The sequence below is a fragment of the Dunckerocampus dactyliophorus genome, chromosome 10, assembly GCF_027744805.1.
Source record: "Dunckerocampus dactyliophorus isolate RoL2022-P2 chromosome 10, RoL_Ddac_1.1, whole genome shotgun sequence".
Taxonomy (NCBI): Eukaryota; Metazoa; Chordata; class Actinopteri; order Syngnathiformes; family Syngnathidae; genus Dunckerocampus; species Dunckerocampus dactyliophorus.
In genome coordinates this window covers 24,255,350-24,268,128 of record NC_072828.1, presented here as the reverse complement: position 1 = coordinate 24,268,128, position 12,779 = coordinate 24,255,350, and the positions used below count along the sequence as shown (strand labels likewise).

Genomic DNA, 12,779 nt, shown 5'->3' with positions numbered 1-12,779 from the left:
TTTGGACAGCCCTGCACTAAACAAAGGTTAGCATTGTCATTCTGCTATTAATTGTAGCAAAATACGGCATGGTCATCACGTTTGCCTTTATAATCTAAGTTTCACCACAAGTATATTTGGTTAAAAAATAATTTCCATTATCAAAGCTGTAGATCTAGTCCAGGATTTGTTTTCATTGGGGGTTTGGTGGCATTAGAAAAAAATAAAACGCTGCTTTTACCTGATTCATAATGTAAATGTTTATGATAATTGTAAATGCCAATAGGGATGCGGCGGTGTGAAAAGTTGCTCATATTCACATGCTCAGTCAAAGAGAGAAGGCCCGATGTGGTCACGTCCCTGTGGTGCCACACTTTGAAGTGAGATTATTGGGCCTCAGCTTTGGCCCAGAAGGTCACCACTCTCTCACTGGCTATAGCTTCCTGTCTACATAATCCAGTTTGCCTCTGAGTCAAAGTAGAGGAGAAGAAATCCCACCTTGGCTTTCAGACAAGGTGTGTGATTTGCATTGAGACATCAAGTCCTTAATCCTCCTTTTCTTTTGGAAAGAATGGAACAAAGTGAAATAGATTTATTTCTGTGATTATTTGTCTTCAAAGCGCGACAAAAGGCGTGGATGTTTATCATCCTTATTCCATAATTCCTAACTAAAGCTATATGACTATGCCTTTAATTTGAATTACTCATCATCCCTGCATGAGTCAGTGTTGACAGTTGGAGCGCATTGCAAGATTTTTTAGTTGAGTGACTTTGTCCTCAGCATTTGATGGCTATCGTTGTATACAGTACCACATTGCTGAAAAATTCATGTATCTCCGCATTGTGTGTTTTTTTATCGTTTTTTGATAATTTGAATAAAATGTTGACTTACAGCCATCCATCCATCCGTTTTCTATGCCGCTTCTCCTCATTAGGGTCGCGGGGGTATGCTGGAGCCTATCCCAGCTGACTTCGGGCAACAGGCGAGGTACACCCTGGACTGGTCGCCAGCCAATTGCATGTTTTTTAATATATGGTACTTTTCTTTCATTGTATTTAATGTTAACAGTCATTATCATTATTACCTTTCTTTGCTGACTGGCAGGGAGAAGTCACATGGTTGTACTTATGCCTCATAAGGAGTGTGGTCTGTGGCTCATTCCCTTAAAGGGCTACTAAACTCATCAAGCCTTCACTCACATTTACACTGTTGTGGCTTTGGTATTGTTTGTTTCAGACATGCTTAATAAGTCACGTGGTTACATTTGCACAATTCAACGTGTCCAGAAAGGATAATCTTATTTAATCCTGCCCCTTTTCCATATCTGTTACTTGTTGGAATCATAGCATACTTATAGATTTGTCACAAATTCAAAAAGTAATGCAGAAATAGACTTGAGTTCGTCATTGTTGAGGTAGACGGTCCTCAAATGACAATAATTCAGATCTCATATAATATTTTAGGGGTCCTGAGTGACATAGACAACACCGGAAACTCTCTGGAATATTTACCGTCACTAATGCATCCCTCATAGTTAAGTCGTAAATTATTCAGCATCAGCATCACTGACCTCTGAGTCACTCCTGGAACTCAGTGCATTTCATCTATTTATTTTGAATGCTGAACATTGGATCAGCTCCTGAGCTCCACTATTTATTTTGCGTGATTATGTCCTATACTTCCTTACTTATGATGATGATGGGAAGATTGGAAATGAAAAGCTTTTGCCTGGAATGGAAGCTTTGTACATTCATGAGATAACAGACCGCAAACATATAGTTGATATATTTTGTCTGAAACACAAAAATATACGTACGGCAAACCTGTTCGTGAAAATGGGCCGCCGTCTTGAGTCTAATATGTTACCCTACAGCAAAATATGAAACCCAAAATATTCGAAACATCTCTTAGTATGATGCCGTATGTTGCAGCTCTATGCCATTGCTAAATACAACCACAAAAAGAAACATATTGCACATTATCGACGCATTATATACAGTGGCATTGACATCAAACGAGTTTGTATGGGGAATAAAACACAATGAGAATGTGCCTAAAATCCACTAAGTGTTGTTGACAAGTTGATCGTCCACTTAGGGGTCTCTCTAGTCTAACGTTGATCATATTTCGTCTGGATTCTTCAGTGAGGACAACAGGAAAAATAGTCAGTATTGTTTCTCAATGAATATAGAAAAAGCGTGCTGGGCAGTTTTCATAACAAAAGATAAAAGATGAAAGAATTCTTTTTAAAAAAAGAGGTTGTTTTACATCATAAACCTAGGACATAGTTTAGTTTAGTTTGATTTGAACGTGCATGAAGGTTACAATGGAATACATCTCATGAATCATCCTTTCACAGTTCCACGTCCAAAAGGAGTAGTAAGACACAAATCTTATTTAATCCTACCCCCCATCCATTCCACATCTTGTACAGTACATATTATTCACTTCCTGCATTCCATGTAATACTATTCCATATAATAATCAGTGTAATAATAAATAATAATAACAAACAAGCATGACAGAACAATCAGTGTAATGATCAAGACTCTTCTGCTTTGTATTTAGCAAACACCACCTGCTTGTGTTGGTTTTTGTATTTGCTCATCTCAGTACATTATTTGAGTTCCTGACTCAATCCATTCCATAGTTGAACTCCCCATACAGAAATGCTGTGGGGTTTCAGCCTCGTTCTCTCATATAAGTGTTTTAAATTTGATGGACCGCTAAGATCATATTTCTCCTCTCTTATAGAGAAATACTAATAAAGGGTTTGTATGTTCTCTATATGACATAGGTTGAAGAAAGAGCTTCTCTTAAACGATACTTGCCTCTTTAGCACATCGAATCAATTTCAGACAATTTCCTCCCCTTATTGTTGAATTTTCTGGTTGTATTGTCAAGGTTAAAGGGTTTTATATGTGCAGTATACACCATGGCATGAATAGTGTTCATTTTTATTTCAAATAACATTTCTGTAGACATGCTATTGACATAAGGACTCAAGAACAATTTGTATTAAAAATATACACAAACAATTGAGCTGCAACAAGGCTTTGATGCCTTCTCCTCATTTCAGCATTTTTTCCCTCTGAGAAAAAACCAAGGATAGGATGCGTGTGGTGATTGAAAACCTTGCGTTTTAAGAAAGGGAGCGTCGCCTTTGATGTGAGATTATTGGGCCTCAGCTATGGCTCAAAAGGTCACCGCTCTCTCACTGTCTGTCAGTAAATGCTGACTGAGCGACGCCTCAAACACGGTGTCAGACCGCGAGTGAGACATCAACCTTTTAATCCTTTTGTTCCAGTATGCAAAGATAGGGAAATGACTGACATTGGCCATGTTTTGCAACGGTAACTTCCTGTATAGTTTGAGGCAATCATTAAAGTAAATTGTATACCAGCACAAAACATACTGTAGGCCTATGTTTAGATATTGTGGCATTGCTGCCAACAAGTAATAGGTATTTTTTAATCACTTCATCGCCACTTATATATACACCTGTACTTTAGGAACCAATGTGCTAGTGCTAAAAACGTTTGAGTGGATTTTTTTTGTTGTTATGCCATCCTGGGACCATAGGAGGTCACTGTTCAGCTTTTCCTGCATTCTGTAAAGCCCCAGGTTTGATTTATTTGTTCTAACTTTTTTTTTTCCCACCGAGGACCGCATATAGAAAAATCGAAGTGTGCGGCGGGTCACTTTCATATTCTGCCCATTTTAGGTCATTAAACATGCAAATAACAATCCAACGTGGGTCAAAATATGTTAAGCAATGAAATTAATTTAAAGAAAAAACAGCCGACATCTAAGCTTTGTTGTTTTGGTCACAAAGGGAGCCTCGTGAAACTTCAGGTTCATCCTATTATTATGAGTATTATTCCGTCTACTAAATAGCCGAGAGCTTGTGGGGCCATTTTGGTTTGCAAGGTACCATTTTTAGAGGATTTGGGCCAATAAAAACAGGCGCTGCGGGCCACACATGACCCCTGAGCTGCACTTTGGATAACCCTGATTCACGGTCTTGTTACATTCAGCATCATTTTCAAAATATTACCGCCAAGCCTTCACATAATGAACTCGATAAGAAGTACATAAACACATACACTTTTGGATTGCAGGAGATTGTTTTCATGCACAACAATTCAGTACTACAACAGCACTGTGATTAAACACATTTACTGTGTGCTTTCAGTGTTGCAATGTCAAATGACAACAAACGGAAAGACGTTACACATCGAATGAAATACGCATAAGGACCTACTCCATTATTGACCATAAATAAATACAAACATTTCATAAAATGATATTCACGATACAACATAACATAGTTTCACTTCTTGTTACAGTCAGACAGAGTACTTATTTTCATGTGTCATGTGTAAACAGACCAAACAAGGCAAACTGTCAGTAATAAACAAAAATGGACATTTACCAGAAGGCGTTGACGTATGAGGAAATACATTCATTTCCTCTAAAATCAATCATTTTGTACACTGAGATCACTTCAACCCGTCATTGTAAATGTGCTTTACTAGCAACAATAACAATGGTAAACTGATATATAAAAGGCACCATCTAAGAAAAGTTTGTGGAATTTAGCAAATAATTGTAATTTACAACAGGGGTTAAATCGCTTTGCGTGCAAGTGTGCATAGTGAAGTGTCGATGATATGATGATATGCCAGTTTCAAGTTGATTTCTTCCAGTGCTGATTCATCACAGTAGTTATTATTGGTGAGATATAATGGTGGCCTGCCATCAGTAAACTCAGTGTGCTGCTCTGTTAATTAGCACCGCTTTAATGTCTTGCTTGTGCCTTTCAGGACAATATGAGGTAATCCAAGTGCCCACTTATCACAGGGCCAGTACCGCAGTCCAGGCAGTGAGTAGGGGATCTCGTAGTTGGCATCCAGGTAAGCGACGAGTGTAGTCGCATATGCCACCGCTATCGCGATCAAAATGTGCCTGAGGGATCAAAACTTATGGGTTATCTGGGAAATGCAATAGGGCACGCACACACACACACACACACACACACAACACAGGACTTACCATATACCGTGCAGGTAGCAGAAGTTCAGGCTCTTCCAAAATCCACAGCCAAAACGATCACTAATCCAGCAGGAGATAGCCAGCACCCATAAAGCCACTGACAGCTTGGCAAGCCTTAAAACCTTCTGGTCCGTGCAGCTGAATAGAAGGGATCATAGGCAACGATGAATAACTAGGAATCACCATTCCCTCACAAATAGTGGGAAAAAATGCTGTCACTCAGGCAAAATGCTAAAAAGAAGTCAAAGAAGGTTATTATTATGATTTGGGCTGGAGTGATTTGGCTTAGGTTTCACACCGGATGCACCGCAACCCTCCCGTTTGTCCGGGCTTGGGACCAGCACTGAATGTCTCCAATGGTTCGGTATCGAGGACATGGCCCGGAATCGAATCCACGCCGTCTACACAAATGGTGCCATTACAGAACCAAGGAAAATAATTGAAGGCAAGAATGCTGACTGGATACTTTATCAGCCATGCAATACATGCTCATTGATAGAAGGAATAATGGGATGCCTCCCAGGGGAGGTGTTCAGGGCACGTCCGACCGGTAGGAGGCCTCGGGGCAGACCCCGGACACGTTGGAGAGACTATGTCTCTCAACTGGCCTGGGAACGCCTCGGGATCCATAAGAAGGAGCTGGACAAAGTGGCCGGGGAGAGGGAAGTCTGGGCTTCCGTGCTTAGGCCGCTGCCCCCGCGACCCGACCTCAAATAAGCGGCAGAAGATGGATGGATGGACGATAAGTACTATGATTTCCTGGTGAAGCCATGCTTGTCTGTCCACAATCTTGCCACTGATTGTTCTGTAGAAAAAGCCAAATCGTTTCAAACTGATATGTTTGACTCTCAAACGAACTGCACAGTTAAAAGCAAAGTGTGCCATGCATAAACAAAGTAACATGCGCCTTAATACTGTAAGCTCATCCTTCAACCAAACCTAATGGTTAATCATTTTGGTCCCATTTCTCAGTCCATCCTATCCCAGCTGATTATGCACCTTTTGCAAACATTTCTAGCTCAGCTTGGCTCCACTTGTCCCACTTCAGGGAAGTACATCTATCCATGAAGTGGTTCATTTTACTCAAGACGAGACTGAGAAGCAAGAAAACAGATCTCCGCAGCACGGTGGAGGCTGTGGGGGGTGAACTCAGGCATCCTGAGCACAGGCACAGCAACAGGAAACTAGTGGTCGCATGTCTGTTTGTTTCTGTCATTTCGTCACGATGTCCTGAAACTACTCAAACCCTTGATTGCCAATGGAAAAGCATCAATAGCGAGTTGTGAAGGATGTGTCAAACTAAGTAGCCATACCTGTCAACAAATAAGAGATATTTTACAGATAAAAGGGACATTTTCCCCACTGAAGACCCAGCTGCTCCTTGTAGATTGCTGTGCTGTAAGTGTTCAAATACAGTACTACATTACCCAGAAGGCTTAGTGCTGTAGACCTGATATCGCTGTTCCTGGTTTGTTTGCACAAGAAACAAATAAGCAAAATAACTGCTGTTGCTCAAGCGTGGATACCGTTACCACTGTCACCCGCAGTACCGGAGAGAATTTTATTTTACTTTTTTGATGAACGTTCAAATACAGGAAATTTACAGGACGGCGATGGGAAAGAAGGGCAAAATACGACACTTTCCCAGGGAAAATGGAGGGTAGGTACCGTGTAGATCACATGTGTCAATAGAGGGCCGAAACACTGCAGGTTTTCTCTTCAACCAGTTTCGCCAGCAGGTGATTTAATTGATGAGCTCCTTCCCTCAAATTGAAGGAGGTGTTGATCACCTGCTTTAGTGACCGGCTGGAAGGAAAACCTGTGGTGTCTCGGCCCCCCCATGGCACGAGTTTGACACCCCTGGTGTAGACTAGTGGAAAACTCACAGGACTGACACAGAGACTGACATCCATTCACACTACCTTCACACCAATGGTAATTTAGAGTCTTCAATGAACCTAAAATACGTACAGTAGTTCGTCGCCACATTTCAGTTCGAATTTCGTGGCTTCACTCTATCACGTTTAAAAAAAAATACATTAATCCATGGTATAATACGGCCTATTATTAGTCAAAAAATGCATATTTAAGCATATTGTATGTAGTTTTTTGCCTAAATTAAGCATTTCTTAAGCATAAAAACGACTAAATGAAGTAAAATGCAAATATAAGGCATTCAGAAGACACATTCAAAGACATGATAATATGTAATACTCTACTGGTCACTAGGTGTCAGTAATGTTACTGTAATGTACAATGAGACACACAAGCATCAGATTTTATCGCAAGAACAACAAGCTTTTATTGCAAGTTTGAATTATCTCACAACAGGCATAATAACCCTTCCACCCATCAATTTTCTATACCACTTATCCTCACTAGGGTCGGCGGAATGCTGGAGCCTATCCTAGCTGACTTCGGTTGCCAGCCAATCGCAGGGCACATATAAACAACACACATTCACAATTTAGAGTCGCTAATTAACCTAACATGTATGTTTTTGGAATGTGGGAGGAAACCGGAGTAAACGTGCAAACTCCACACGGAGATGCCCAATGGAGATTCGAACCCAGAACTTCCCCAACTCCTGACATGCTAACCACTTGGCCACCGTGCGGCCCAGGCATAATAACCCCTAATAAAAATCCCTGATAAAATGTTGCAGCCTTAACACATGCCGAACTAAAACTCAACTCCGACGTCACTCCCTGTACGGCCCGCCACTCCAGGAAGCACATTTATAGCAACACACACAAGCACGAGTCTAATCTATGTCTGTTATGTCTTCATTCATTCATTTTCTATGCTGCTTGTCCTTGTCCTGTTGGAGGAGCCTATCCCAGCTGACTCCTAGCAGGTCGCCAGCCAATCGCAGGGCACATATAGACCAACATCCAATCACATTCATACCTATGGACTATTTAGAGTCTTCAATTAAACTAACTGGAGTGTGATGCCCAAACAGAGATTCGAACCCAGGTCTTCCAGATCTCCTGACTTTATGGCCAACATGCTAACCACTAGGCCTCCTGTTACGTCTTATTTACTCTTATTATGGCTACTATATTGGGTAATACGAGTGTAAAGGTGACTATAGGGGTGTTATTTCATGTCTAAAGGGCTCTAATAACCTTAAAAACATATTTAGAAGGTCATAAACCAGTTCTCTATGCTCTAACTACAAAAATATTCCATTTATAAATAAGGAATCCTACTTTCACGGTTGGGTCTGGAACCAATTACCTGCAATAAATGGGGGATCACTGTATTTGTGAGGGCAGGCCAGAGTGTGGGGCGAAAGCCCACACAAGCTCAGGGAAAACAGTGATTTAAACCACTCTGCCTCACCCTCCCATATTCTCATACCTTCTCATCTCAATAGCCAGGATGTAGAGCAGGTGCAGGCCGAAGAGGTTGAGAGCGTAGGCATTGGCTGTGGGCCTGACAAAGGAGGTGACCGAAGTGACGGCAGTAAACACCAGGATGAGTCTTGCAAAGGTGGACCTGTTCATGACACACAGGGAGGTCATGATGGAGTTCCAGATGCCTATCAAAAATTCATTCATTCATTCAAGTGTTCCCTGACGCCTAAAAGGTGCTGCAGTTGACAACAAGCTGAAAGCTCGGGCTTTTCACTCGTTGGCCAGCGCTGCTTCATTCCTGTCTGTGCACCCTGGTTCGATCCCCGGGCGTGTGCAGAAGCAAACCAGTCGGGTTACACAAGCCATCTCGGGGTTAAATATTTATAAATGGAGGGTGGAGTTCCCTTCTAACAAGTCCCTTTTTGTCCGTTTCGGGTTAGAACGGTAACACCATATTGTGTTTTGTTGACAGTGACTCAAGTTGGAGCTGTCAGACAGGCTCCTCAGCCAGCGCAGGTTAGGTTTCAGAGTAGCGTGCCTCAAATGAATAAAAAGCTTTGATCAGAAGGTATTAGAGCGAGTGAGCATAACCGTCGCGTGGCATAACGTGTCATAGTAGTTGGGTTGATGTTGCGTTACCTGTCCTTGATAAAAGAAGGGAACAGCCTACGTGGGAACCAGATGGCGTATCCCGCTGCCAACGCCCACAAGATTGACAACTCATCCAGCATCTGGCCCACAAAGCTGAGAGTCATATGAAAGTAGGCAGAGAAAAATCCTACAGGGAGAAAGAACTATTAAACAGAGCAATTTGACACATGGATGTAGAACACATGATTTAATCGATTAACTGGAGAAGCACTCGGAGAGCACAGACCTCCGCCAAGCGCCATAGTGTGATTCACACCAAAATAATAAGCCAATTTTTTTTGGATCAGTCTTTGATATTTTATAGAACCTGTTGGAAACTTTCCCTGTGTTTTTTTTCCCCAAGCGCTCTGACCATTTTTTGTGAGATTATACGCACAAATCCCGAAAATGGTCCTATCTTGCAATGTTAAAAAATCCTTTAAAAAATTCCTGCATCCAGATGGTGATCCGTATCACCCCCCAAATTCAATCAGTTTTTCCATATCTTATTCCTGAAAATTCCTGAAAATTTCATCTAAATCCAGTCAAGCTTTTCAAGTTATTTTGAACACAAGCAAACAAACAAACAGACAGATAAAGCGCCGGCAAAAACATAACCTCTGGTATATTTATTTAATTTGATTTGTTGCAGTTTTTGTTCAGTTACGCTCTTACCAAAACGGATCTAACTTGATTGTTATGCTTATTATTCCATCATACTGGTGTGCCTCAGGGATTGTATGCAGACCCACTTCACTATGTGCAAAATATGATCAAAATATAGGCTGTGGTCATGCACTTATCAATCATGTGCGCCCTTAAATAGCTTACAGGTGACCATCTTTTCAAGAAGCGAACTTACCAACAAAAAACATCATGATCCAGACCAAGTGGATTGCTAAGTTCCTCTCTTTGGCATAAGGATGCAGGAGGTACAGCATGATAGGAGATATAATAAAGAAAATGAAGCTGCTCGTCTGCAAGGGGGGGAAAAAAAACAAGCAATTTGTCTTTAAAACAAACAAACCCAAGCAAGCGTTCCTTTCATTTTGTTAGACTGTCACATTGTTTAAGAATATGAAGATTGTGCTTGCATGAACATGAATCTCACAGTGTTGAAGAACTCCACCACGTGTTCCGAGTGTTTGTAGTTGTCTTCACACCAGTCGATCTCTGAACTCTCATAGGAGAAAACTCCAGCCATCCTCTCGCTTGAGTGGACACCTGACAGACATAAAGTCAGGTACACAACAACATTAACAATAACCCGCCAGCCGCACGTTAGAAAAACAAAACATAGAGAGGGACTAGGGGAGTTACACTGTGTTGCTGGTTTATGGAAATAAATGTCGACTCTCCCTTTAGTTCCCTTGTATTCAAATGTGTCGCATTTGAATACAAAATGACGTCTGCGCACTTTCACAAAGCCTCATGCATTTCGGCGCTCCTTTAAATGCACTGCTGTGAATGAAAAGGTTAATAAGATATGATATATCAAAGACACGCCGCTTTGGTAGTGCGATCATTTGAAAATACATATAATGCAAATATTATAATAGCAACCAATAATAAATAAATATTAATATAAGCAATAACTTTAAATTGTCCAAATTATGCCAAATATCGGACAAACAGGCTACATATATCAGCTTCTTTGCAACAATACATTCTTGTATGCTGTGCTCTTTATCAACGATCGTTGTCCATTGTTACACTGTTATGGCAATACACAGCACATCATGTATTTTTGTGTTATACATTTATTATATTATTGGGTCTTCAGATAAAAATGTTTCAGAAACCTTGCTATATAAATAAGACAATGATGTTGGAATATGTCTTACCTCCCATGCTGTTCCCTCTTCCAGTGCCTCCAGTCTGCCGCCGCTGCCGGTCTCCAGGTGACTCAACTCAGGTGTATTTTGGCAGGGTGGAGCATGCAGACCTGCTGCACCACACTGTGACGTCACTCACGTCATCACCAACGGTAAAGACGGAACACCCCCCTAACCTCATCATTTCATGTTTGCGTACGTGATAAAAGACAAACATTGTGACCTTCAAAAGAGATGAGAGTAATAACAGTTGCAAAAAGTATCACCTCTCTGCATAGGTCTTTTTGGGGAAGAAGAGGATCAACCGGTCCGTTTACCTCTGCTGTGTGTGTGTGTGTGTGTAGCACGTATTTCTCATGTTGTGGGGACATATACTGGATTTGTGGTCTGTTACATTAAAGGGATTTCCTTTTTGTTTGTGTAAACTTAAGGTGCAGGTAGTTGCCAAGTATGTCAAATCTGGAGTTATACTGTATTGGCCCATTAGAGACAGAAACGCTCCAGACATATTAGAATATAGACAAGGGGTGTTCAAGCGTTTTCCAGTGAAAAATGAAAGGATGCAAGGGCACACTCTGATATTTCAAAAAGCAACACATGCAGATACTGTATGTTTCAAGAAAAAACTGCATCTCTATAGGTGATACATTGCTCTTTTTTCCCATTTTTGCGGTTGTTTGTTTTACATTTTCCAAATATTTCAACTTTCCTCTTCAATATTCTTCCTAAATTTTCTTTTTGTAATATTTGGACTTTATTCCCATAATTTTATAACACCTTCTAGAACTTTTCTTCAACTTAATTTTCCAAAAATGACAAATTTATTTTGTTTTGTTTGTTTCTCGTAATATTACAACTGAAAAAAAACAAAACAAAAGCATTTTGTTTAATATTTCAACACTATGCTACTAAAATGACCATAATATTATAATGTCATAATATTACGGTGTGTTCTCGTAATTTTGCGCCTTTTTTTCCTCATTAGAACATTTTTCTCATAAAATTTAGAGTTTATTCTCGTAAAATTCCATCCGTTTTTCCCCCTCGTTTTTTCTGGTGTTTTATTTTCTTAATTATCCAAGTATTTCAACTTTCTCCCTGGTATGTTTCTTCTCGGAATTATGACTTTGGTCCCATAATATTTTTACTTTATTCTTGTAATATTTATACTTTTTCAAAAATTACAACTTTATTCATTGTTTTGTTTGTGTCTCATATATTCCATTGGATTTTGGGTGAGAGGCGGGGTACACCCTGGACGAGCCGCCAGCCAATCGCAGGGCACATACAGACAAACAACAATCCACACTCGCATTCATACCATTCATTCAGACAATTTCGCCTATTAGCCTAACATGCATGTTTTTGGAATGTGGGAAGAAACCGGAGTACCCGAAGAAAAGTGACAACTGTGAGTCTGGAACCAATGAACCGCGATCAAAGAGGGATTACTGTACTTGACTAATGGTCCAGGTCCATATAGGACGGTTCCCATGCCCTGTCTCGGACTGCAGTCCGCCAGTTTGTGACTTGTGCTCTAAACCTTATAATAAAGCATAATACAGTCTTTCAACACATTTTAAACTCAGTTTAAGAAACAATTCCAATACAGTATACAGTATTGTAACAAAACGTGCAGTTACACAACATCAAGTCTTGCCAAAAACTTGAGTGAATTGACTTGTGAGACAGCGCCTTCTGCGAAATCTGCGAATGAGTGGGGTCGCGAATGCTGCACGCAAATAGGAGACGCTTGACTGAATGACTCCTGTATCCCTGGTGGTCGAGTGGTTAGGATCCGGTGGTCCACCACCACCACAGGTCAGGGAACATCTTTCATTGTGTTATGTCTATACTTCATCAAAGAATACATACTAAAGTGGGCGGCTCAAACTGTTTGTTTTGAGTAAAGTGCAA

General features: G+C 40.7%; 1 protein-coding gene across 1 annotated transcript; it reads right to left on the bottom strand.

Annotated features, from left to right (window-relative positions):
• Positions 1–3,708: 3,708 nt before the first annotated feature.
• Positions 3,709–10,934, bottom strand: acer1 (alkaline ceramidase 1). The gene is made up of 7 exons (XM_054789375.1): positions 10,872–10,934; positions 10,139–10,251; positions 9,890–10,004; positions 9,037–9,175; positions 8,402–8,539; positions 5,036–5,173; positions 3,709–4,948 (listed from the first exon to the last, which is right to left on the bottom strand). Exons 1-7 carry the CDS (start codon positions 10,876–10,878, stop codon positions 4,771–4,773), a joined length of 828 nt encoding a protein of 275 aa, XP_054645350.1. The 5' UTR covers positions 10,879–10,934; the 3' UTR covers positions 3,709–4,770.
• Positions 10,935–12,779: the final 1,845 nt, after the last annotated feature.

Bases quoted from the DNA above. Each gene is read 5' to 3' on its own strand.
- acer1 (XM_054789375.1), bottom strand. The intron at 8,540-9,036 runs GTAACGCAACAT...TGTCATGAACAG, and splicing joins CCTTCTTTTATCAAGGACAG to GTCCACCTTTGCAAGACTCA. The intron at 5,174-8,401 runs GTATGAGAATAT...CCTTCTATTCAG, and splicing joins CTGGCTATTGAGATGAGAAG to CTGCACGGACCAGAAGGTTT.